At 41.4% G+C, this 25,498-nt stretch overlaps 1 protein-coding gene across 2 annotated transcripts in view; it reads right to left on the reverse strand.

Moving 5' to 3' along the window:
* Positions 1 to 25,498, reverse strand: part of STAC (SH3 and cysteine rich domain) — a 106,359-nt gene that overhangs the window by 31,429 nt on the left and 49,432 nt on the right. The window contains exons 3-5 of one of the 2 annotated variants that reach the window (XM_077809248.1): positions 9,504 to 9,604; positions 7,070 to 7,151; positions 3,331 to 3,446 (exon numbers count right to left, since the gene is read on the reverse strand). In XM_077809248.1, the coding sequence (XP_077665374.1) occupies positions 3,331 to 3,446; positions 7,070 to 7,151; positions 9,504 to 9,604 (299 nt within the window). The remainder of the gene's footprint in view (positions 1 to 3,330; positions 3,447 to 7,069; positions 7,152 to 9,503; positions 9,605 to 25,498) is intronic. The other variant, XM_077809249.1, reaches the window with a different exon arrangement.

Here is a 25,498-nt window from a genome sequence, read left to right on the forward strand (position 1 = left end):
CTGTGATTGTAATGAAACAACAGCTCAGGGATGTGGGATGGAAGGACCAACAGTGAAGAAGTTAAGTTTCTGTAACTGCTCACCCATTGCTGACTCAGAATTTAACTGTGAGAAGTTAGGGTTTCCCATGTCTGTCTCTCTGTCTTATGCTTTTCTATATTATCTAACCACTGACATGTGCTACATTTAGTCACAATCTGACTCCCTGGGAGAATAGCCCATGACAAAAGGGCATTCTGTACTTTACACCCACTCCCCATCTTGTTATGATCAAAAGTCCAGGGCAAGCTGACAATGCATCTGTGTTTTCTACACCTGAGTAATCATTCATAATTTAACATAATGCTTTATTGATTTAGCAGGTAATAATTACATTTGTAGAACTCCTGTTCCAGTATAAATTAAATAAGCCAAAGAAAGAGCTGTAATCACAAACCGTGAAAGGTTTTAGAACTGGTTTTGGAATTAAAAAAAGGCGGAAAATTACTAAATTTCTTTTAGAGTAACAGCCGTGTTAGTCTGTATTTGCAAAAAGAAAAGGAGTACTTGTGGCACCTTAGAGACTAACCAATTTATTTGAGCATGAGCTTTCGTGAGCTACAGCTCACTTCATCGGATGCATACCGTGGAAACTGCAGCAGACTTTATATATACACAGAGAATATGAAACAATACCTCCTCCCACCCCACTGTCCTGCTGGTAATAGCTTATCTAAAGTGATCATCAGGTTAGGCCATTTCCAGCACAAATCCAGGTTTTCTCACCCTCCACCCCCCCCCCCACAAATTCACTCTCCTGCTGGTGATAGCCCATCCAAAGTGACAACTCTTTACACAATGTGCATGATAATCAAGGTAGGCCATTTCCTGCACAAATCCAGGTTCTCTCACTCCCTCACCCCCCTCCAAAAACCCACCCCCATACACACACAAACTCACTCTCCTGCTGGTAATAGCTCATCCAAACTGACCACTCTCCAAGTTTAAATCCAAGTTAAACCAGAACATCTGGGGGGGGGGGGTAGGAAAAAACAAGAGGAAATAGGCTACCTTGCATAATGACTTAGCCACTCCCAGTCTCTATTTAAGCCTAAATTAATAGTATCCAATTTGCAAATGAATTCCAATTCAGCAGTTTCTCGCTGGAGTCTAGATTTGAAGTTTTTTTGTTTTAAGATAGCGACCTTCATGTCTGTGATTGCGTGACCAGAGAGATTGAAGTGTTCTCCGACTGGTTTATGAATGTTATAATTCTTGACATCTGATTTGTGTCCATTTATTCTTTTACGTAGAGACTGTCCAGTTTGACCAATGTACATGGCAGAGGGGCATTGCTGGCACATGATGGCATATATCACATTGGTGGATGTGCAGGTGAACGAGCCTCTGATAGTGTGGCTGATGTTATTAGGCCCTGTGATGGTGTCCCCTGAATAGATATGTGGGCACAATTGGCAACGGGCTTTGTTGCAAGGATAAGTTCCTGGGTTAGTGGTTCTGTTGTGTGGTATGTGGTTGTTGGTGAGTATTTGCTTCAGGTTGCGGGGCTGTCTGTAGGCAAGGACTGGCCTGTCTCCCAAGATTTGTGAGAGGTGGAGGGTGAGAAAACCTGGATTTGTGCTGGAAATGGCCTAACCTGATGATCACTTTAGATAAGCTATTACCAGCAGGACAGTGGGGTGGGAGGAGGTATTGTTTCATATTCTCTGTGTACATATAAAGTCTGCTGCAGTTTCCACGGTATGCATCTGATGAAGTGAGCTGTAGCTCACGAAAGCTCATGCTCAAATAAATTGGTTAGTCTCTAAGGTGCCACAAGTACTCCTTTTCTTTTTAAGTTTCTTTTAAAAGAGAAAACACTGGATGAGGGGCATGTCCTTTACTAACTCCTGTGCAGCTTTTACTTAGGAATTGTAAGTCTCTGGTTTCAATTTCTCTGTGCTTGCCTTTCTGAGTTAAATTAATGTCTCTTTAAAAGGCCATCTGTACCATTTAAGGCCCTGATTCAACACAGCAATTAAGCACCTGTTTAGGTCCCAATGAAATAATGGCTTAAGTGCTGTGCTGAACAGGGATGGATTGAAGCACCAGTTTAACATTAAGCAAGTGTTTAAGTGCTGAGCTGAATTGGGGCCTGAGTCCTATGGGCACTTTCTTGCAGTGATGAATTTCACTCTAAGGCAGAAGTTCCCTTTTCAAGTGCAGACAACACTGTAACAGAGAGATTGTCTGTTGACCACCTCCCTTCTCATTCATGATGGAGAATCACTCCCCCGCCCATGCCTCTCCCCCAGGCCCATGTAATGTATTGTTTCCAGCCATCTTTAATGAAATAAGGACCCAAGCTAGCACCATGTGATCAGCCAGGGCTTAAATTCAGCTGGAGCCCTCGGGAGCAGAGCTACAGTAAATATTTTTAAACCTGTGGGAGCCTTGGCACCTCCCCAAAGGGCTAAAGCCCTGAGCCCAAGCGCCTCCCTATGGGGCTAATGCCCTGCAGCTGAAGCCTGGAGCCCCAAATTGTTGGCGGGAGGTGCGGGGAGCTCTGGGAAATAGTCTCTGAGAATTTAAGTCCTGCAGCCAACTATTCCTAGACTACTACTACTATCTAGGTCCTGAATTTCAGAGATGCCAATCACCTGCAATTTCCACTGAATTCAGTTAGAGTTGTGGGCATTCAGGACCCCTGAAAAAACAGCCTTCTGCTGCTTCAGTCATGGACTGGCCAACATGCCCAGGAATGAAAATGAGGGGATGTAAGGTGCTACCTTAATCACCTGCACGGTCTACCCAGATCATGGATCCCAGTGCCATTGGGCAGCTACTCCCTCTCCTCTGCACATGGGCAAAGAGTGGGTGGAGGCAGAATTCAGTACCTGTTCTGCCCCTAGAACAGTGTGACTATGCATTGCTTGCTAGTCATAGCTAGTTGCAAGATACCAATGGCTTTTTTAAAGCCGGTGCTGTGCCCATGCAAGTCACTTTTCAAATTTAAACAGTTTTGCTTATTTTAGGTTTTTAACTTCCCCTCCTCTCCCTCCCAAATGATTCTAGCCTACGTGGTTTGTTGAATTTCAGCATTTTCAGATCAAAGTGAAACAGGAATGCTCACCTGTTCAACGTCTATTTTTCCTTCTTTTTAAGGGTTAGTTACAAGATGTTTACAAACTGGGTTTACAAAAAAGAATTTATAGGCCCTTTTCTAGTCTGGAATGTATTTTTTTTAATAGCCTGAAATTTGGACTTTCTGATGGAAACTAACACAACTATTGTGTATGGATGTGCTGTGATCCTGCAAAAGGAAAAGGGAAGATAAAACAGAAGAATTACAGAGTTTCGTTTGGGTGAATCAGATCCACTTCCAGAGCTGCCCCTCTTGGTCTTCTGTGCTAAGGAGGTTCCAAATCGGAGGGTTTCATACACGGGGTCGACTTTGTTGCCACAAGCTGCAACAGAAGAGGCAAAACAGAGATAAACACGTGAAAGAAAGTACCCATCATTATGTCTCCTTCACTTAGAGACTTAACTGCCCATCCGTCATTCCACTCATTCCTTGCTCCCAACCTTCCTATTGACTGACCCTCCCCTAATCCTCTCCCATTGCAACTAAAATCACCTCATTTGTGAGAAACTACATGATCTACACCCATTCCCACTGTCCCACAGCCTCTCCCTTCTCCCACTTAGGATAAGTCTACACTGCAATTGTAGGCACGTGTAGGCATCTCCATATTAGCTTTGATTGAGCCAGCTTGCTATAAGTAACAGTATAGGCGTGGTGGCATGGACTAGCTGCTCCAATTCATATCTGGGGTCCCAGGTGGGACTGTATTTGGGCAGTTAGCCTGTGCCACTGCCTGTACCGATGCAATTTCCCTGCTATTTTTAGCAAGCCAGCAGGAGTATGCCAATGTGCCTGCAGTTGCATCGCCTATTGCGGTGTAGACATACCCTTAGGCCATCGATCTCACTCGTAGATTCCTTTTCTCTGCTTTCTTGATCCCTCCCACACACACACTCTATGACTGGCTCTTACTTCCTTTGCAAGAGAGAGATGGGCCTTATCTCAACATCCAGCAAATTCTGGCCTTTGTTTTGAATGGAAGATATTTATAATATATGTAAAAGGACAAAAGTCATTAGCTGTTCATGAATGGAACTGGATCTTCGCATAAGAGCTTAGCTCTACTTTGTGTCTTTGTGGCTATTTAAGGACCTAGCTGAAGCAATCTCGGAACCATTACCAATTATCTTCACAAACTCATGGAGAATGAACTGGTTCCAGATGACTGGAGAAGGGCAAACATGCTAAATACTTTAAAAGGGGAATAAAGAGGACCTGGTGAATTATAGACCAGTCAGCCTAACTTCAATATTTGGAAAGGTACTAGAACAAATGATTAAATAATCAGTTGGTAAGTACCCAGAGGATAATAGGATGATAAGGAATAGCTAAGATGAATCTGTCAGGAATAAATCATGCAAAACCAACCGAATTTACTTCTTTGACAGGGTTACTGGCCTAGTGGATAAAGGGAAAGCAGTAGACGTGATATAACTTAATTTTAGTAAGGCTTTTGACACAGTGCCACATGACAGTCTCATGAGCAAACTGGGGAAATGCAGTCTAGATGAATTTACTATAAGGTGGGTGCACAACTTGTTGACAGCCCATGCTCAAGGAGTCATTATCAGTGGTTCGCTGTCAAACTAACAGGGTGTATCTAATGGGATCCCATAGAGGTCCGTCCTGGCTCTGGTACTATTTAGTATTTTCATTAATGGGCAATGGAGTGGCAACTATGCTTATAAAATTTGCAGAGGACATCAAGCTGGGAGGGATTGCAAGTATTTTGGGTGACAGAATGATAATTCAAAAGGACCTTGATAAATTGGAGAACTGATCTGAAATCAACAAGATAAAAGTCAATAAATACAAATGCAAAGTACTACACTTAGGAAGGAAAAAGCAAATGCACAACTAGAAAATTGGGAATAACTGGAGTAAAGGATCTGGAGGGGTTATAGTGGATCACAAATGGAATATGAGCCAACAACGTGATGCATGAGAAAAAGGCAAATATCATTCTTGGATGTATTAAGAGGAGTGTTGTATGTAAGACACACTACTAAGCACTGGTGAAGTCTCAGCTGGAGTACTGTGTCCAATTCTGGGCACAAAACTTTAAGAAAGATGTGGAAAACTTGGAGAGAATTCAGAGAAGAGTGATAAAAGGTTTAGAAAACCTGACCTATGAGGAAAGGTTAAAAAATTGGGCATGTTTAGTTTTGAGAAAAGAAGACTGAGTGGGGACCTGATAACAGTCTTCAAATGTAATAAGGGCTGTTATAAAGAGGTCTGTGATCAATTGTTCTTCATGTCCACTGAAGGTAGGACAAGAAGTAATGGGATTAATCTGCAACTAGGGAGGTTTAGGTTAGATATAGGAAAAACCACCTAACTGTAAGCACTGAAACACTTTACTATGGGAGGTTGTGGAATCCCCATCACTGGAGGTTTTTGAGAATAGGTTGGACAAACACCTGCAAGGGATGGTCTCGTTATGCTTGGTCCCACTTCAGAGCAGGGGAATGGACTATATGACCTCTTGAGATCCCTTTAAGCCTTACATAGCTATCATTTTATAAGAACTGAGCACTTCTCCCAAATCTCAAAACAGCAAAAGTTTCAGTTGAGTAAAGAGAAAAATGATGCAAGCTAATGAATATGGGACTCCAATCCTACATTTAGAATCACAGGAGAGGACCCTTGTCCCCAAGCAGAGCCCCAGTTAAGTCAGTAAGGTCAGTCCACACACTTGTAGGATCAGGGCCTTACATTCACCTAGCACTATTCATCCCAAAGCACATTCAAGAACTGTGGACCTGATTTTCTATTATTAGAAATTTTAAAATCAAGACTGGATGTTTTTCTAAAAGTTTTTCTATGGTCTAGTTCAAAGAAGAATTATATGGGGAAGTTCTGTGGCCTGTGTTATACAGGAGGTCAGACTAGTTGATCACAGTGGTTCTTTCTGGCCTTGGTATCTCTGAACGTACGCTCTCACTTACACTGGTGTAAATCAAGGTAAGTCAGCCAAAGTCTATACATTTACAGCAGTGTGACGGAGACCAGATTCAGGCTCTATATAACACATAGCATCACAGAAATGCAGCCTCCTCTAGGGTGGAAGGTGGTAACTAGTTAACCTACATAGCGGGGAGGTGAAAGATACTGGGATCTTTAATGTCACAGAGAGCAAGACAAACCTTGTTTTTACAGAAGAGCTGCTCAGAATATTTTGAACAGAAACAATTCTCATATTAAAAGGGTCTTTTTTTAAAAATGAAAATTTACACACAGCCATTTAATTTAAAAAAAATGTTTTGATGGAAACTACAGGCAAAAATATGAGCCCATTGGCTGCTCTCAGACACATTCTTTCATGTTAGTTATTTTCTTGGTTTTCAGTTTTTGCATTGTCAGTTTTGAATGGTCACCCTTTAATCACATGGAGGAAGTTTTTCAAAATTGAATTTTTTTTTTTGGTTCAAAATTTTCATTTTCAGAATCGGGTGTAACAGAGAGCAAAATCTGGCCCAAGTATCTGAAGAAATAATAACTAAATCAGTAAAAATCAAACGAGAAAAGAAAGGAAGGTGAACAAGAGAGAATGGAAGCATAATTCATTCAAGATCCTGATTAGACCAGTGTTGAGCATAGTTCACTGTTATTTTAATATACAACTCTTGTGGTGCTTCTTCCCAAATCAGGCCTGGCTAGCAGCAATGCACAGGCTCCTCCCACTTTGAGCACAAGCATTGGTTTGGTGAACGTGATGACAGTGAGCATTTTATGTGCATTGTGCCTTTGAATCATGTAATATTGAAAATAAAAATAAATAAATTTCTTTCAGTTACAGCTTTGAAGGACTATTTCTCTGAGATGGTGGAAGAACACCTGGCCCCTCACTGGCAAAGGAGTTGAAGGGCTGCTGAGAACAAACATAACTTCTGAGAGCATAGCGCAGCCCAAAAGAGATTGAAAGATAAAGCAGTTAAAACTCACCAATAGGCATCACTTCTTTGATGCAGCCAAACTGTTCATGAATGAGTAGTGGGGAACTGTAGTAACGCCGAAACCCCTTTGGCTAGAGAGAGGAAACATGTGACGTGTGTCTCTGACATGACTGATATTGTGTCACGGAGCATCAGAAATAATCTCAGCTGTTCTTCTAGTGGCATCATCCTTATATCCCACTAAAATAAGTCTTGAGAGCGGGAACAGACTCTCTGTTACAGACCCGCAATTTACCTCCTTCACTGCAGGGTGCCGAGAATAGGGGTTTATTTTTTTGCCTACTGGAAACATCTCATTTCTGTTTCTTAATGTTATCTGGAATAATGGCCTTCATTTTCAAACTCTATTTTACCTTCAACCTTACACAAATTTAGCGTTAATAAGTTTAAATTAATTACAGCAGAAATGCTGGATCATAAAACAGAGGTTTTGCAATATTCTATGCTAAGGAATATTCTATTGCCACAGTATTTAAAGTATCGGGAATTGCTGATTTTCTTGTGGGTCTCAGTTTGGGTCTTTATCCCATATTGGTGTGACCCACTTTGGAGCCTTGGCAGGTAGAGACACACACTCATAAATATTGGCTTTAAGGGTGAGTCATCTTTCCTTATACAAAGCCAGAGCGAATGGGCTTTGCTCAGCAGTTCTTTCCAGGAATCATCCCTTCAGGATGCAATGATGGTCCATAGCCTGTACTACAGCCCACTGGTTGCAGTAGCCTTCAGGATGGCTTAATCCTTCCTCTCCCATGCAGAAGTATTTGCCCAGTGAATGTATATAGTGATGGATCTATTCGCAATGCCCCCATCCTGCCCTGCTCTAATGTCAAATCCCTCTGCTGCCTTGTACACAGCCTATTAGAGCACAGTCTGCAGTGCACAAAGGGGATAGTCTGCCTGTGCCTGACCACTCCCTGTGGGTCCTATGCACTTACAGGTCAAAGGAGCAGGATTTGGGCCTATGTAGCAAAAGATTTCAAACAAAATAATCACATAGCCCTCAGATATTCTTTCTAGGGAGATACAGTATAACAGCCAGAGCCATGCCGCTTTTTTAGCACAGTTCATAATGAATGAAGTACTTTGTTAACTCAGTATTTACCATATCTTGAGATAAGACATTCTCAGCCTAAGGCTCAGGAATTCACTAGCCGGCAACATGGCTGTTACCATGGACATCGTTTTGATTAGTTATAGCTCATAGCTAATCAATGCTACCTGCATTTGGCTACCTTGTGTTTCCGCACTAATCTACGCTACATACAGGCTCACGTCACAACAAGAAGTGTGGAAGCCTCACAACTGGGTGACTTCATTTAACAGTGGCATTTCCAAATTGCCAGTAAAGAAATGTTTAGGGAGGATGTGTATAGCTACAATATCCAGATGGGTAAAGTTGCAGGGAGTTAATCCTGCTGCTATTGTGCTTCCATATAAAGACACAAATGGTGAAGGAATGATGGGGTTGACAGTTGTGATGCCTGTGGGGAACTGATGCTAGTGATTTAGAGCCTTACTTCCCCAACTACAGGCGAAATTCTGAGCGCCCGTAGGCCCGTAAAACTCCTGACTTAAGCTGAGTGGTGCCTGCTTCTGACAGTTCTGAATTTGGCCTTTCTTCGTTTGCTCCTGTATAAAAACTAAAGCACCACCACACAGCTTTAGCTGGCAATGTGTACAATGACACACTCCCCCCTCCTGAAGTCTGAAACAATTAATATGAACTAAATATGCAGCTTACACCAGACCAGCAATTCAATTCTTTAGTACCCATCTATCCTTAAGACTCAGCTTTCTGCACCAGAAAGTCCCAGGCTGTGACTACAATTCCGGTTAAAGCACATTCTGTTTTACCTCATGTGTAACTTCCATTCATATTAATAGGAACTACTGTACAAACACATGGAGAGCGCAGGCCCTGCAAGACTATGGGTGGATCTCCTAGCCCCTTTCAAATCAATGACAAAACTTTGATTGACTTCAGAAGGGCCGGGGCTTCAACCTATTTGTTCCTAACTTGTGTCTGGTGTAAAGCTTTGATTTCCCTCTTTAGCCTCCAAAACTAATGTGTGTGAAATAGTTGCAACAAAACTCGAAATGTCTGAGATGCAAGCATTTGCTCATTGAGTTGCAGAGATCCGTACTATATAGCATATTCAATTAAAAATAACTAATATTTAGATTAATTTGACCCCTGTGTAACCATATACCCACATCCCTACAACAGTACAGAAACTGTACGTGTTTTCTCAGCCCTTGAGTCATAATTGCCATAGTCTAAATGAAAGGAACTTGATTTCAGATTAGCCAATGGGCTGCATTCAGGAGGTAATTGCTAACAGGGCCGTGTTTAGAGAGCTAATGGATCAAATGGGAGCTGTGTAGCAGTCTGTTCAATTTGTACCGAGCAGCTTGCTTACCAGTTTGCCCATGCAACGCTGTTGTCCAATACTGTCGGTGCACTTGTGGTGGATGCTCATCTTACAAGCCTTGCAGCGCAGTCCATGTTTAGCATTTGTCCCTGTCCAATGCACAGAGATAATTTAATTAAACAAAATCAATACTTTCCATGCATTTAACAAGTGACCTAAATGCATCACAGAGAACGTCAGTTTCAGTTTTGTAGGTATTGGTAATAGCCGTTTTCCCCCATCCTTATTTGTGTACAAACTCCCTTTGGCTTTTCTAGGTTTCTCCTGTTTAGGATAGTCTCTCCCAGGCTTCTCCCTGTTTTCCAGGATAATACTGACCTTGGTTATGAACTGGATTATTCTTTGGTTTACCATAATTCCTGTCCATGACCTCATAACCCCATAAATGCTATCACACCGGCCAAATCCAGGAACCTAGCGCCCAGACCTAAGAGCAGTGAGGGACTAAGCCCCAGGCTATAGGAGCCGCTCCACGGAGGCTGCTTTAATCTAGTGGCTGAAGTTAGGTTTTGTGTCCCAAATGTGCCTCCAAAGAAGTGACGGGCGGTTGTTTGAAGATCCACGAAAGGATGGATCCTATGGCGTGTCCTGGTCAGATTCCAGGGCACCCACCCAGGCTCCCACCTGTCTCTGCCCACTATAGAAAGAAGCTACCTCCCTGTGGCTTTGCGCAGTTGCTGGGTACATTTGTTGTCACTAGTCTCCTGAGGCATGCAGAGATTTTTCTCTCCATGTGTTGTCTGAGGTGCAAGACTCCCCAAGGGGATGGGGAGAGGATGAGGCCATGGCCCCGGCTCTCCTGTGCACTAGCACAACAGTGCTTGTTGGACATACCGTGGTGAGTATGCAGCACCACTGAAGGAGCAGGCGCACTTCGCTTGCATGCAGGGGAACTCCCGGGGGGAAATTTTGCCTTCCTGGCACAATACTGGGTTCAACTCTGCATGGCCTGCAACATGGAGAAGCACCTAATGACACAAGTGAGCCCACTGACTGCAGGGCAGGAAACATCCCTCTTGTTTATATATTCACTCACATCCATAAACTGTACTTAAGAATTCAATGTGAATCAACAGTTTAATGTTTAGGAAAGTATAGAAGAGCTGCAAAAATTTGCTCTGGGCTGAAACTTTGCTTTTCTGGGCCCATGCAAATAATTTTTGTTTTAATGGAATGAATACATTGAACTCCTGCTCATTGTTATCTACTCCGATACAGACTGTTGTGTGCAAGAGTTGGATTCATCTGCAGGCTGAGCACAGCAGAAAAGCTCTGAGATCTTCATCCGATGAAGTGAGCTGTAGCTCACGAAAGCTTATGCTCAAATAAATTGGTTAGTCTCTAAGGTGCCACAAGTCCTCCTTTTCTTTTTGCGAATACAGACTAACACGGCTGCTACTCTAAAACCTCACATAGTGTGGGAGATATTAGAGCCTAATGGAGGGGAAGAATTGCATAAAGCCATAACAGAGAAAAACGATCGCTATTTGGATTGAATTTTCAAAAAGACATAAAGGGAACTGAGTTGCTAACTTACAAGTCAATGGAAGTTGGTTACCTAACTCCCTTAGGCGCATTTGAAATGCCCACTCCCTAAATGGAACAAATTCACATGAGGGCACCTTTCTGCCAGGGAAGCATAGGTCCAGAAACAACAGGATTATTTAGAAGGCATTTGTATGAGCTAGCAGGTTCTTGTGCTTTGAAAAGAGTAAAGAGGACTGAACATATTAAAGATAAATTTGTCATAGGCATCTTAGATAGGCAACTTTTCCATAAACAGCACTTAGGTCTTTAACCTCGCACTTATAAAAACAGTGAGATGAGCTATGGGACAGTATGATCAGGCTGGTAAAGATTAAAATCCATGATCACAATGCCTTTCAAAATGATTTGTCATTATGATTTGTCATTATTATCGGCTGAGCTTAGTATGGTTATTTGGTGGGTTAGAAAACATTTCTGCTTTTGAAAGTATGCATGTGGAGATTGGTTATTTGGCTAGTTAAACTGGTGTACAAGCCGCTGTAATAAAACCTGAGTGATTGTGATTTCCATTGGCCAGACGACTTAACCCAATGAGGTACTGCTGCTGAAGGAAGTATGGCTGGAAAGGATGTCATTAAGTAGATGACAAAATATTAGCCTCCCCAGAAGTTACTTTCAGGTTCAGTCCTTTCTGAAATGTCAGGTGTCAAGATGGTGATGCCGGGTACCAGCTATAACCACAGGCAGATCTGGGAATTTTATGGAGTGTGCAAGCGATCAAATAGGCCAGCCATTTCAATACTGGTCATGTCTTAATGTTATGGACCAAATTCTTCCCTGGATCACATACTGTATCTCCACTGGAGTTGAATAAGGCTGAAGTGAATAGGACTGCACAGGGCGTAGGTCAGGATAGAATTAGGTCCAACGTAATGTCTGACAGGGAGGGCATTTTCTGGCATTTGGAGACTGACTAGAGAAGCTGAGGGCTGCAGTTAAACTGCTAGGTAATGCCCAATCCTGAGAGTTATTTTTATTAAAATCATATAGGAAAAAATTCTTTTTCCTGTGCAGTTCTTTTTTTGAGTACTGTTTGCGTGACTATGGATTTTTTTTTTTTTAAATTTACACATTGGGCCAGTTTCAATCACACATGTACAAACCAGTTTTGACTTCCAGCTTGTTTTACTGAGAACAGAATGTCTCCTTTTCGAAAAGTGAATGACTGGTGTAATCAATACAAAAACAGGACTTTGTCCTCTCTATTCTATTAGATTTATTGGGTGGAATAAAAATTTGAAAATGACAAGCTATTGCACTTGGAAGGAATAACTACCATGCATATTTGATACAGTGTCTACCCTGGGTCTGATTTTCCTTTCACTTACATTGGTATAAAACCAGAATCTCTCTACTTATGCCTGATTTTCACCAACGTGACAGGAGAATCAGCCCCCTCGTCTTTATTTTTCATTTGAGTTGCATTGCTAGTCCAGTCATTTTAATATTGTTTATTTGAATGTCGGTATTTTAAATGTTTTTCTGATAAAAGCCTCTTAATAAAATATGTGATCTTAGACATCGATTGCTCTTATATATAATTATACACCTAAAAGATGTGCTAAATACATGCACTGTATCTACATACACTCTTTTCAAAACCAGAAGCATTTTCTCTTCTGGAACACACATCTGTGAGCATTGCCTGCAATCAACTCAACAGAACAAATTATAGAAGGGCAAGCACTTTATATTTTTATTAGTGAGCATCATTTGTCACCGATAGGTATGTCGTAACAACTTGAAAGAGAGGAAAGTTTATTTCAGGTGCACACTGGCATATAAAGAGAATCTGTAAATTAAAACGGAATATCTTTTAGCCACTCAAAACTTCAGTTTCTATTTTGCTGTCTTTTCTAACTGCACAATTTATTGCGAGAACTAAGCAACCCGGGAACAATTTTGCATGTATCTACCAGGCTTCCTTTGTGCAATAGCCAATGGATTTAGGAAAGAAGAGTTTACTTTGTGTCTAAATGACATTTCATTGCCATAGCTCAGTCTTTGAAAATGGAATTGCTGTATCATACATTTGACCCACAATAAAGACTTCTGCTCTGGTTTCTCATCAGTCATGTTCCAAATCCAATTTGGTCTTGAAACCCTGGCCAAAATATTCACACTTGTATAGCCAAAATTAAGTCCATATTTAGACACCCAAATAAGTAGCCTTTCGAAAGCACTGAACAACCAGTTTCCAGTTAGCTCAACAGAATCACATTACATTTTATAAAGGTGTAAATGAGAGCAGAGTTTGGCTCTTTTGGTCAGATTTTACTCTCATGCTTATGCAATCCCATTGACTTTGGTGTTACAGAGTGTAAGTGGCAGGGCAGATTTTGGAACACTGTTTGGTAGACTGCAATGTAAAAGAAAAAGGTTATGGACCAAATTTCGATGTCAGCTACACTACATACATTTGGAGTAGCTCCATTCATTTCAGTGGAGTTATTCTGAATTTACACCTGTGTACTCACATTATGTCTAAAGAAATGTCATTGGGTATAAATGGTGCATTTCAATGTTAATTGTAGCTAATAGGATCTGCCTATCTAAATCCCCCAGACATCAAGAGGAGACTATGGATCTATCCCAGCAGAAACCTCTTTACTTCTAATGCTAGAAGGCAGGTAATGACAGTATGACTGGAAAACAGTGTACAAGAAAGTGTTTGTATATTTGAAGCAGTCTCTGCACTGAGGACTGTGCTTTGTATATTTTAACTCTGCAGAGCCAATGGAAAGATGATGATGATGTAGAACCAACTCTTAAGGAAAGATAAAGGATGCGTACACCAGTTTCCTTTGGAGGTTTTCCTAAAATCTTCTGGGAGGCTGCAGTAAACAAATTACTAACGACAACCTGTTTGGTTCCTGGAGATGATTTTTCCTTGCAATGACTTGCTTCTCTTGGCAAGGCTCTTGTGTTTGACGAGAGAAGAATCAGGCTCATTGCGGGCAGGCTCTGGGCAAGCATTTCCATATGGCTGTGTCATTGTGCACCTCACACCTGAACACCAATATCTGTGTGAATTCAGTTCTGGGTCCTTCCAGAATGGTGACTGCTAATGTTGTCAGACAATACCAGATTTGGATGTACTTTTATGATGTGGCCTAGCTCACATTCAGCTACAATATGACCTAAGTCAGATGTTGTACCCAGATTTTCTGATGTGAGAGGCTCGTGTGCAACCTTTTAACCACATTACTCTTTGTTTGTCTTTAGGACTCTTTTGGAGCATAATTTTCATTTTATCCTGACAAGATTATATTTTGCAGATTTCCTGGGCACAATTTGCACCAGCAAAATTGGCATGCACATTTTCATATTGCAGTTCAATTGCAGATGCAAATCAGCCAAGTACAGGGGCATGTGCTCTGATTTGTAATTTAATTTGCAGGTTGAAAACTGCAACTTCAAATTTGGTGGCCATAATCCACACACACAGAAAGGGAGAGCCTGCATCTCATCCTTTTAAAGAAAATTACCCCCTGTGATGCTTTCTTGGGGTGCCCAAAATATTAAGTCACTGTGTAACCCCCCTGCCTCAGCGAGTGAGAGATTTGCTGGTGCTAAACTAAGTGTCAGGGAGCTGTCACCCCTCTGGCAGATATCTCAGACAAACTTCTCTGGACAGAATTGGTTACAAATAAAACAAAAGTATGACCCGCTTCTAACAAATGAAACATAAAACTTTAGCAACCTACAATCATTTGGCTAAAGCAGTTCTCTTACCCTTAAAGTTTTTCTGTAGAGCTTACTGATTTTCAGTCAAATTAGGATCCAGATTTTCATGATTCCCCCATGCCCTACCAGGGGTCTCCTCAGCAAGTGGATAACAAAATGTCTTTTCACTTTGCCTTATATTTCCACAAAACTCATTGTTTTCATCCCAGAGACAAGACAACCCCTGTGGCCTTTGGTTTCCTATGCGGATTTCAACCTGTTTTCCTGTTGACTTAATATGCAATGAGAGCTTCCTTTGTGTTGGCATATGGGCTTACTTTGCATCAGAGATTTAGGAAGATCAACATTCCTATGTCTGGGAAAAACTTGTTGATCAACGCTGCCTGGTTATGTGATTTAACCATATTTTCAGTGCGTACTTACAACTTCTTGCATGACACCCCTACATACATCCCGCAATGCTTATGAGGACCAGTGTGATATCAGCTTTTATTTGATACCTTATAGATGAGATCACTGGTCTTTCTAGTTCAGCCTCCTGCAGTGCCTAACCTGGTGCTTCAAAGAAAGATAAATTGCACTCCCACCCCATGATGTTCCTGTCCAATTGTACAATGCTGTATGTGGAGGAAAGCAGTTCTCCTTATCCCCCATGCCGGCCATTTTATGTCCTTCATTCATTCTGTATACACTCTTAGAACCATTCTCATGGCTCAGTGTCTTACTGCATATGGCTCGTGTGTCAGAAATGACTCAGGTTCATGATTCCATCCCTTGAAGAATGAGCAAGGTTCGTCTAGTTCCTCAGCCCTGGGAAAGCTTAAGCGCGCACACACACACATAACTCACAGAGCTTTAGGCAGCTGATTAGTTCACAGCGAGAGTGATTGCAAGAAATGCTCAGCGTACCAATTTCTGCCTTTAGCTACATCCCTGCAGCTTCAGTGAAATCACTGGTGCCCAGTGTATAGTTAAACTCTCCCCCCCGACTTCCTGTTCTGCATAAACAGACCACAGACTCTAGCAGCTGACTAACACATCACTTAGGGTCAGGTTCTCTCTTACTTTCGTGCAGAAGCACAGGGTCTCCTCTCTCTTCATACACTTCCAGGCACTCAACTCACCCCAAAGGGGGTGCAAACTAGGTGGAGCCATGGTGCCTCTCTACCAAGCTGGCTCAGCTTGCCAGGGGAAATCAGATTGTGCCATCCTATTCCTAAAGGGATTGTGCCCTCAATGGCACAATTTGAGCCCACAATGGGTACACAGGTTAAAGGAATTGCAATCAAATCTAGGTTTTATCTCTTCCTTACTATGTTGACTAATTGAAGGTTAGAGGGATATTTTCACCTGTCTCCCACAGCTCACGTGGATGTGTTTGGAGCACCTGTTTGAAATGAAAGACTCCATCTGAGTGCTTGATCCCATTAGAATGAACTTTCTGAACAGAAAGGGAAGAGGTGAATATTATCCTTCTACATTCGTATCTGAAATGGCCACCTCGTAGCCTAGAAGATGCTGCTCCCAACAAAAGTGGAAAAGGCCTACATGTGAGTCTGGCCATCTCTCTGTTGGCTTCCTTCTGTCCCTGACCTCAAAATAGCTGACAGTCTGATTCCATCCTACTATTCATCCCCATCAGCAGATGTTCCACTAAACCAGACTTAAAGCACAGCTGGAAGTAATCACTGTAAAGTGCTAAATAAAATGTTCTTACCAGTCAGGATCGTGACAGTAACTTCCATTTAGGAATGATCAGCAATATAGTAACTACTGCCCTTGCAATTAGATGTCAAATACTTCAGGCAACTTCAAATACAGACATACTGATCTGAGTTTCTAGAGAAAGCAATAATACAACTAACCATCTTGTTGGCCTATTTACTATTACATTACAAAAGCTACATTAAAATAATGTTATTAAGGTTGCAAAGTAAAGCACATGAAAGTTAGGAAATGCCAGATTTAAGGTTGTCTGTGCAGCCTTAATTCAGCCTCCTATTACATATGCATTATGATACAGTCTTTAATTAAATGATCACATATTACTTTTTCCACATTAAGTGTATAGGATGGACAGTGCTTACTGAATAGATAGCTCTTCAATATTTCCTTTCATCTTCATCACTCAGTATGTAATCCCACACATTATTTATTGCACATTATCCAAAACTTACTCTTCAGATAGGCTTATTAATTTCTTCCTGGGCTTTCCTCCAGTGCACTCATCATGTTATCTTAGTATTTTAAAAATATTAGTGAATTTCACAACACCCCTGTGAGGTAAAGTGGTATTATTCCTATGACACACATGGAGAACTGAGGCAGATTACACCAAAATGTCAGAAAAGTCAACTAATTTCAGGGGCCCAATTTGAGAATACTAGGGCCTGATTTTTCAGAGGGGTCCAACCAATAAGTCTCCATGCACTCCATGCATTCCCAGAGCACTGCTTCATAGCTCTTGCTTTCCCCAGCTCCTAGCCACCCCTATCCCTCCCACCCATTCTTGTTCCTATCTCCCCATTTTCTGCCCCCTTTGCTCCTACCCAGTCCCCGCTGCAAGCATTTTCTCCTAACTCCCCTTCCCCACTTCCCTCCTTGAGTTCCCCTACCCCTGTCCTCCATCTCTTCTCCTTGTTCCTGATCCCTTTGCATTCTAGTCAGGTGGATTCATTCTCCTTGCTGTCTGGGTGCCAGCAAGGGGATCACAAGAGAGAGTGTCTTGTACTCAGTTCCTGTGCCAGGCACCACACAGGCTGGGGAGAAAGTCCTTCTCCTTCTCTCAGCTCCTGCTCCTCTGGGATGGAGCATGCTCAGTACAAATGGAATCTTCAGAGAATTTAGCTACCAAATTCCAACAAGTGTCTAACTGAGCATGTGCAAACTGAGATTTTTTTTTAAAGAGGCTTTTAACTTGGCCAGATTTGGGTGAATTTTCATGTAGATAGCAAAAAGCACATCCCTGACACCAGGCTGAGCCCTATGCCACATTTCGAGCTCCAAAGTATGAGACATTAGATCTTCTCATTAAAATGGTTGTAATTTTTTTAACATGGGCAAAATGACATGCTTTCCCCTTAATACCATTCTTTGAAACAGCAGAACCCTTTCAGCTGGAACTTCCCCAAAATACTCAGCCTGAGGCAGACACCTGGCATGGGAAATGTCAGCCTGAACAATTTAAGTTTGGAAAAGTTATAAGCAACTGGAAACAGGCAAGTGCTAGGCAGCCTTCACTACCTGTAACATATCTGTCAGTTCAGAAAGTGGTTGAAAAGATACCTGGTTTTAATGTCCCTTAATTATGATAACACAGACACATAGACATGCATATAGTATCTCTCTCACTCATGCACACACACACACCCCAGGGAGAATAGACATTTCACATCTGTTAACAGGAAGGCCATGCTGTTTCACAATGTATGAAATACTGCATCCCTGCAATGTCATTTTGCTGAGGGGAATGAAAGAAACAATCATAGACTGTTGTATTCTATGTGACTGTTCTGATGAAAACAACACTTGGAATTCCATGTCAGAGTTCCAAGTAGCTTTTAATGCATGGTTTCCTGTCTGACAGTCACTTTCCTCAAACTCCAGCGACCGCATCTACAAGCTTGGGACTGGAAGGATGTAGTTAATAAGTTTTTTAAGAAGCAGGTAAAGTTTATAATGCCTTGGTAGAAATACTCCAGAGCTGGAATTTTTAGCACCCATGACAGAAGCCAGAACTGAATTGAAAAGAGCACAGCTCCTGTTTAAACACCTGAGTAGGTGGCCAGATCTTCACAAGAGTTCAGCAGATTGGGTGCTGAGACCAGATCCTCAGATGTATTTAGGTGCTTAACTCCCATTGATTCTATGAGAGTTAGAAGCCTAAAGATCTTTAAGGGCCTGGGCTTGCGTCATTTTGAAAATCTGGCCATAGGTGTTACAACTAGAGATGCTGCAGCATTTATTTTAATCCTTATTTAGAAAACTAGATGGGAAGAGAACATCTAACCATAGCTGCGTATCAAGGTTGGGAGAAGAGGCGATATTTGACTAATCCTAGATCTCTGGCCCGGGCCTCTCTCTCAGTCTCTCCTATATGCAACATATGGACAAACACTGTGCTGCAGGGAAATAATCTGCACCCCAGAGGATGAAAATACATGTAATCAAACAACCCCATCCTGCCATCGTTTGCTCAGTCAGTAAACTCATGAACAGAGCTATCCACAACAGGGTAGGTTGGCTTTTTGTAGCTGTTGTTTTAAGACGGTTATCAGCTTGGGAGCCACTGAGAAAGAGCAAAAGTTTTCCAACCTGAAAAAAGTCAAAAACAAAACACAGAATCTAGTATTTGGGAATAGCTGGATTATAAATGGCTATTTGAAGGTAAATATATTATGTGTTGGGTGAGGGTGCGTGAGAGATAGAGAGAGAATTCACTGAGAGTTATTTGGTACAGGAGAATCAAGACCTTGATCAGTTAGGACTAAGGAGAGACGCTAGGAGGTTTTCCCCTTTGAACTGGGACCAGGTCTGTGAAAAAGAGCCAAGCTTCAGCACAAATATAACTACGCTGTCACATACTGAAACATACAACTCATTTTCAGAAGAAACCGAGCACACGCTGCTGCTCTGTGTGAATCTACGGTGCTCATGTGCACACGGGGACTCTCCAGCATGCACTGAGCTTCAGATGTGGTTGGCTGCTTTCACTGCTTCAGAGGAGGCGTAGTTCCTGTCATTCCTTTCTAACAAAATGGACTTGAAATCTGCCTGGAGGGCAACTCAAGCCAGAAATGGCACTTACCTCTCTGCAGCCATTTGTTCTGTTCAGTAAACAAATGCATGGTAATGAATCTTGAACATCATGCCGATTTGACAGCAATATAAAGAGTGATGGCTCTAGTTGTCAGGCACTTTACTTTGAGGGCTGATACAGGACGTTTAGCTCTATGACCTTGTGTAATCACATTTTTTCCTTATCTCAGTAAGAATGGGAGATGCTCTTGGATATCTAAAGAAAATAGATCTTGGGCCAAATTTGGCCTTGTTTTAACTAAATCAGCTTCTGTGGAGATATGCTAGGGTTGAATTTAGCCCCCTGTGCATAGTATTTATTCAATAACTGATCAAGGCAGCACGGTGATATCCAGGCCCTACATTCCAAAGAAGTGCCCTAAACTGGAAACATTTGGTGCTAGTGTAGAAGAGGAAAGACAGTATCTCCTTCCCCATCTGCTCAAGAAATATGCAAAGCACTCCCTGGGGGAAAATGCAATCCATTTAAAGGCCTTGCTTAATTCATTGCTCCAGCCCCCATTTAGCTTGAATCTATCCCTGGGTTGATTAAAAACTCTTTGGCTGAAATATTGGGTGAAGGCTGGAAGTAGCCACCATTCCACAATATTTTCTGAGGCCGGCTAGCACAGTTTAGATTCAACAGGACACACACCTGTGCAGTGTGGTAGAGGTATGTTAGTGGAAGATAATAATTTAGAGATGTTCTCTCATAAGGGACAGCATTACGAACATAGGAATTTAGAGATATGCCCTGGAAGTTGGGGTTGAGAACACAGTGGAGCTGTGCATAGCGGTTCACCACAGAAGCTCTCTAGTTTGTTTTATTAAAAGTTTTATTCCTTTCTCCTGCACAGTTTTTGTTGTTTAATGAACCCCAAGATTATTACATGGTGTCAGACGTGCTGAATGAGACGGAAACTGCAGTCATTTTGAAGTTAACGCCTGTGTTTGCAACTGAAAGCAGAGGCACCGGGAACATGTGGAGCAGCAGTTAGAGAAGAACAAAAGCTTTTGTATGTATTGTATGAGCACAATAGTAGCTTGACTAGCTTATGAAGGGAAAAAAAGCCAAAAATGGCTGTGTTGCAACCTCCATCCACTCTGCAATTGTCAGGCTATGCTGCAGAGGACTGGAAAAAATTCAGACAGAGATCTGAACTGTATTTAGCAGTCATAGGGCCAGAGGAGAAAAATGATAAAGTGAAATAATCAATCTTTTTGCCTGTTGTTGGGGAAGAAGTATTGGCTATTTATAGCAATTTTAAGTTTGAAGAAGGTGAAAGCATGAAGTTAAGTAAAATGCTGACTAAATTTGAGGAACATTGCATGCCAAAAAGGAATGAGACCTTTGAGAGGCACAAATCTTTTACACGCGTGCAAAAAACTGATGTCACCATAGAGCAATATGTCACAGAATTAAGGAAAGTCAGTAAATTGGTTAGTCTCTAAGGTGCCACAAGTACTCCTTTTCTTTTTGTGAATACAGACTAACACGGCTGCTACTCTGAAACCTGTCAGTAAAACCTGTGACTTCGGTGAGCAGACAGTATCTAATTAGAGAGAGAGTCATTTGTGGCATTAAAGACAATGTGTTAAGAGAGACAGTACTCCTTGAAGGAGATTTAACTTTAGAAAGAGCTCTCCAGATATGCAGGGCAGCAAAAACTGCGAATATGCAAGTCAAAGAGCTGAATTCATCAGAAGGGGTTATCCATGTATTGAGTACAAAAGAATATAGCCAGAATAGGTAAAATCAAAAAGTGCAACCACTCAGTACAAAAACTACTGCAAGGGGGAAGACTGAAAGTGGAAGGTGTGGATCACAGGATGGTCCCAAACAGTGTGTGAAAAATAAACATTTTGCAAAATGCTGCAGATACCAAATGCAAAAAAGATAAATGCATTCAGTTGAAGACAACCTGGTTGAGGAGTTTTTCATAGACATACTGGGATCAAGCAGTCCTGATGAGAGGGACTGGATACTATCCATGAAACTGAATGAAACAATTATTCCACTGAAACTGGACAGAGGAGCTCGGGTTAATATTCTATCTAAATAAAATTATGAGAAACTGAAAATAAGACCAAAACTGGGAACAACAAAAATAAAAGTAACTGATTATTCGGGAACAAATATACCAGTCAAGGAGAGGTACATTGCTAGCATCAACCATAAAAACACCATGTACGACTCCTGTTAATTATAGTGCCAAAGGAGGTGACACCAATTTTAGGCCTTGGTGCATGTGAAAAACTCAATCTGGTAAAACAGGTGCTCTCACTACAAGGCCATACTGAACCTGGCTATGAAGCACTCATTCAGGAGTACCACGATCTGTTTCAAGAGTTGGATTGCTTGCAGGGTGAACATACAATCCAGATAAACAAACCTAGTTTGTTATCCACCCATGTAGAAAGGTGCCATTTGCACTCCATAGTAAACTCAAGGCTGAGCTTGCCAGGATGGAAGCGATGCAAGTAATACAAAAAATTGAGGAGCCAACGGAATGGGTGAGCTCCCTAGTAATTGTGGAGAAAATTAACGGCCAGCTACACAGATGCTTAGAGCCAGGAGACCTCAACAAGTCTAAAAAAAGAGAACATTTCAAACTACCAACCAGAGAAGAGGTTATGGCTCAATTTGCAAATGATCAATATTTCAGTAAATTGAGTAAATATCCTCAGGTTTTTGGCAGCTAAAATTAACTGAAGAAAGCTCAAAACTATGCACATTTAATACCCTATTTGGAAGATACAGATTCTTACACTTACCCTTTGGCATAGATTTAGCACCAGAAGCGTACCACAAATCCATACATATGATCTGTGAACATATTACTGGTGTTGACACCTCAATGGATAACTTCATCATCTGGGGCTCAATGAAAAAGGAGCGTGAGAGTAGATGTCAGGAAGTTTTGGATGCAACTAGAGATGCAAACCTCAAACTAAATAGTGAGAAATGGGTGTTAGGGTTTACAGAACTGGCTTTTGTTTGGGACATTATTTCCAACTAAGGTGTAAAACCTGGTAAGAGGAAGAGTTCAGCCATTGAAATGATGCCACCTCCCCAGTCAAAGAAAGATGTTCAGTGGTTTCTGGGAATGGTTAATTATCTTGTAAAATTCATACCCAATCTATCTACCAAAGCAGAAGCTTTGAGAATAATTTTAGAGAATAAAAATGAATGGTATTGAGGTGCAGAACAAGAGGAATCATGGAAAGGCTTAAAACAACAACTGATACAAGAACCAGTGCTGAAGTTCTATGCACCAGGAAGGCTTATTAAAATTTCAGCAGATGTCTCACGGTCTGGGTTAGGTGCAGTGATTTTACAGAAGCATGAAGATTCTTGGCAACCAGTGGCATATGCATCCGAATCACTGACTGAGGGAGAAAGCAGATACTCACAGATTGAGAAGGAGCTTTTAGGAATATTGTTTGCCTGTGAGAGATTCAATCAGTATATTTATTTCAGACAGCGGAAGTTGAAATGGACTGCAAGTCCCTGATAGCATTATTTAGCAAATCTCTAAATGACTGTATAGTACCTTACCTCAAAGAATGATGATAAAGCTGCAAAAGTATGATTTGGTTGTTCACTGCAGATGCACTTTCAGAGCAGAGCAGTGACTCCCACTACCAAACCAGAGAAGACTTTAGAGATAGAGATGAAAGCCTATGTGAATTCAATTCCTGTAGCTAACAGGAAACTAAAACAAATAAGAGGAGAAATGGAGAAAGATCTATTGTTGGGTATCCTTAAACAAGTGATAAAGGGGGGGCCTGAGGAAATAAGCAGTTGCTGTCCAAATATAAGAGAGTATTGGAACTGCAGACATGAACTTACTGTGATAGATGGGTGATTTTCAAAGGCAAGGTTGGAATTCCAATGAGCCCGCCCCCCCGGCCCCTCCAAAATACTACAGAAGATCCACGAGGGTCATTTAGGAATTGAGAAGTGCAAACAACGAGCACGAGAGGATCAATCACGACATCACTAATGTGGTAAGAAACTGCTTTTTATGCTTGAAATACAAGCCATGTCACTGGGCTTGTCTACACTGGCACTTTGCAGCGCTGCAATATTCTCGCTCAGGGGTGTGAAAAAACACCCCCCTGAGCGCAGCAAGTTTCAGCGCTGTAAAGCATCAGTGTAAACAGTGCCCGAGCGCTGGGAGCTACACCCCTCGTGGGGGTGGTTTTTCAGAGCGCAGGGAGCTCATTCCTATATAAATGAGGAAGATGGGGGTTACAGGGTGCTCCCCCAAGGTACAGAATGTCACAGGGAAGATGTAGAGATATGTTTGTGGATGTTTATAATTTAGAGACGCTCCCTCATGTGGGCCAGTATTATGAATATAGGAGTTTAGAGGTGTGCCCTGGAAGCTGGGGTTGAGAATACAGTATATAGCTGTGTGCAGCAGTTCACCACAGAAGCCCTCTAGTTTGTTCCAGATGTGAAGAGCAGATAAGTAGGATGGAGGATTTAAAAACCTCTACATATAATTTAAAAATAGAGAGTAATGAAAGGAGGCAAAGAATTTATTTATAGTGATCTGCCTTAAAAAAGTGACAGTATTGGTCTGACTTTGACGTATTGTTAAGTTTACACCTTTACTCTCTTTTTTTCTTTTTCTTTTTACATTTTTGTTGGTTGTTAAGGAAAGAGAGCTCCAGCATAGCCTTGAAATTACTCTTTTCAATGAATCGTGAAATATAGTATCAAACTGTGTACAAACCTCCCTGAGCATAATATATTAGCAGCGTATCAATCAGCAGAAGATAGGATGTTAACGTTTTAGAGCAGGAAATTCATTTCTGCTTGAGTCACTTTTAGTTCCCATGCATCCAGAGCTGCTTAAAAATTTCACATAGGTATTTTTAACATGTAGAAATAGAATGGAAAAAAGAAACGAGTTCCTTTGTATGCAGGCAGGCTGCAAAACAGAGCATAAAATTAGAAGCGACTTCTCAGTGACAGAGCTTTCTTTAGAAATACTGTGTAAGGACAAAATGAATGAACAGGCAAGTTTTTCTTCAGGGATTGGTCCTGAAAAAAAAACCCTTCACCATTAAAAGTGTCACACGTAAGTTTATTTTTCTCTCTCCAACGTGCATTGGTGAGAAAATTTTTGTCCCATCTGTAATTCAGCTCTGTAACGTCTACAGCAGTAACACTATTACTCAGTCATTAGGTCATGAATCGATCCTTGAAATAGGGCTTAAGTGGCACACTGGCCTTCTGTACCAGGGCGAATTTTCTAGGGCTTTTAACATTATGAAGATGATGAGCTGATTGCCTCACAGTGAAAACATAAAGCAAGAGTTCTCCCAGCATTCACTTATCAAATATTCAGCAGCTTTGCTAACTACTTCTGTCCTTGAAAGGAAATATCCACCACCACATTTCTTAAAATATCACCTCTTGCTGAAGATTATCTAAATGTTGGTTACGACACAAGAGCAACATGATAAATAAATTAACAGCCAAATGTGTTATTGAAGCCAAAAAAGAAATGCAATATATCATCTCTAATTTACTGTATTTTAAACAAACTGGCACTGATGTCTCAATAGCAACTACTCCCCTGCAAAACAGTGATTGCCAGTGTCAGGTGAGCTCTTTGCAAGCCATATACAACAGAACTTTGTAGAGGGTTGGTTGTTTTGTCTGAAAGGCAGATAAAAATTGCCTAAAGCAGCACAGTACTAATATTCAGATTTATCACCTCTGCTGCAACTTGCTAAATGGCAAAAAGCAATACATATGAAACCATATTGTTAATGGGGAAAAGTGGCTCAGATAAAATAACCAACCCAAACACAGCTTCAAAAACACTACAGGGTACTACAGGAGAAGCCAAATTTGGGCCAATATTTTCAAGCTGGGTTTCCTCAACAGACACAACCTAAGCATGTGGCCTGATTTTCAGAGCGGCTGAGTA

This window comes from Eretmochelys imbricata, chromosome 2 (genome assembly GCF_965152235.1).
Source record: "Eretmochelys imbricata isolate rEreImb1 chromosome 2, rEreImb1.hap1, whole genome shotgun sequence".
Lineage (NCBI taxonomy): Eukaryota > Metazoa > Chordata > Testudines > Cheloniidae > Eretmochelys > Eretmochelys imbricata.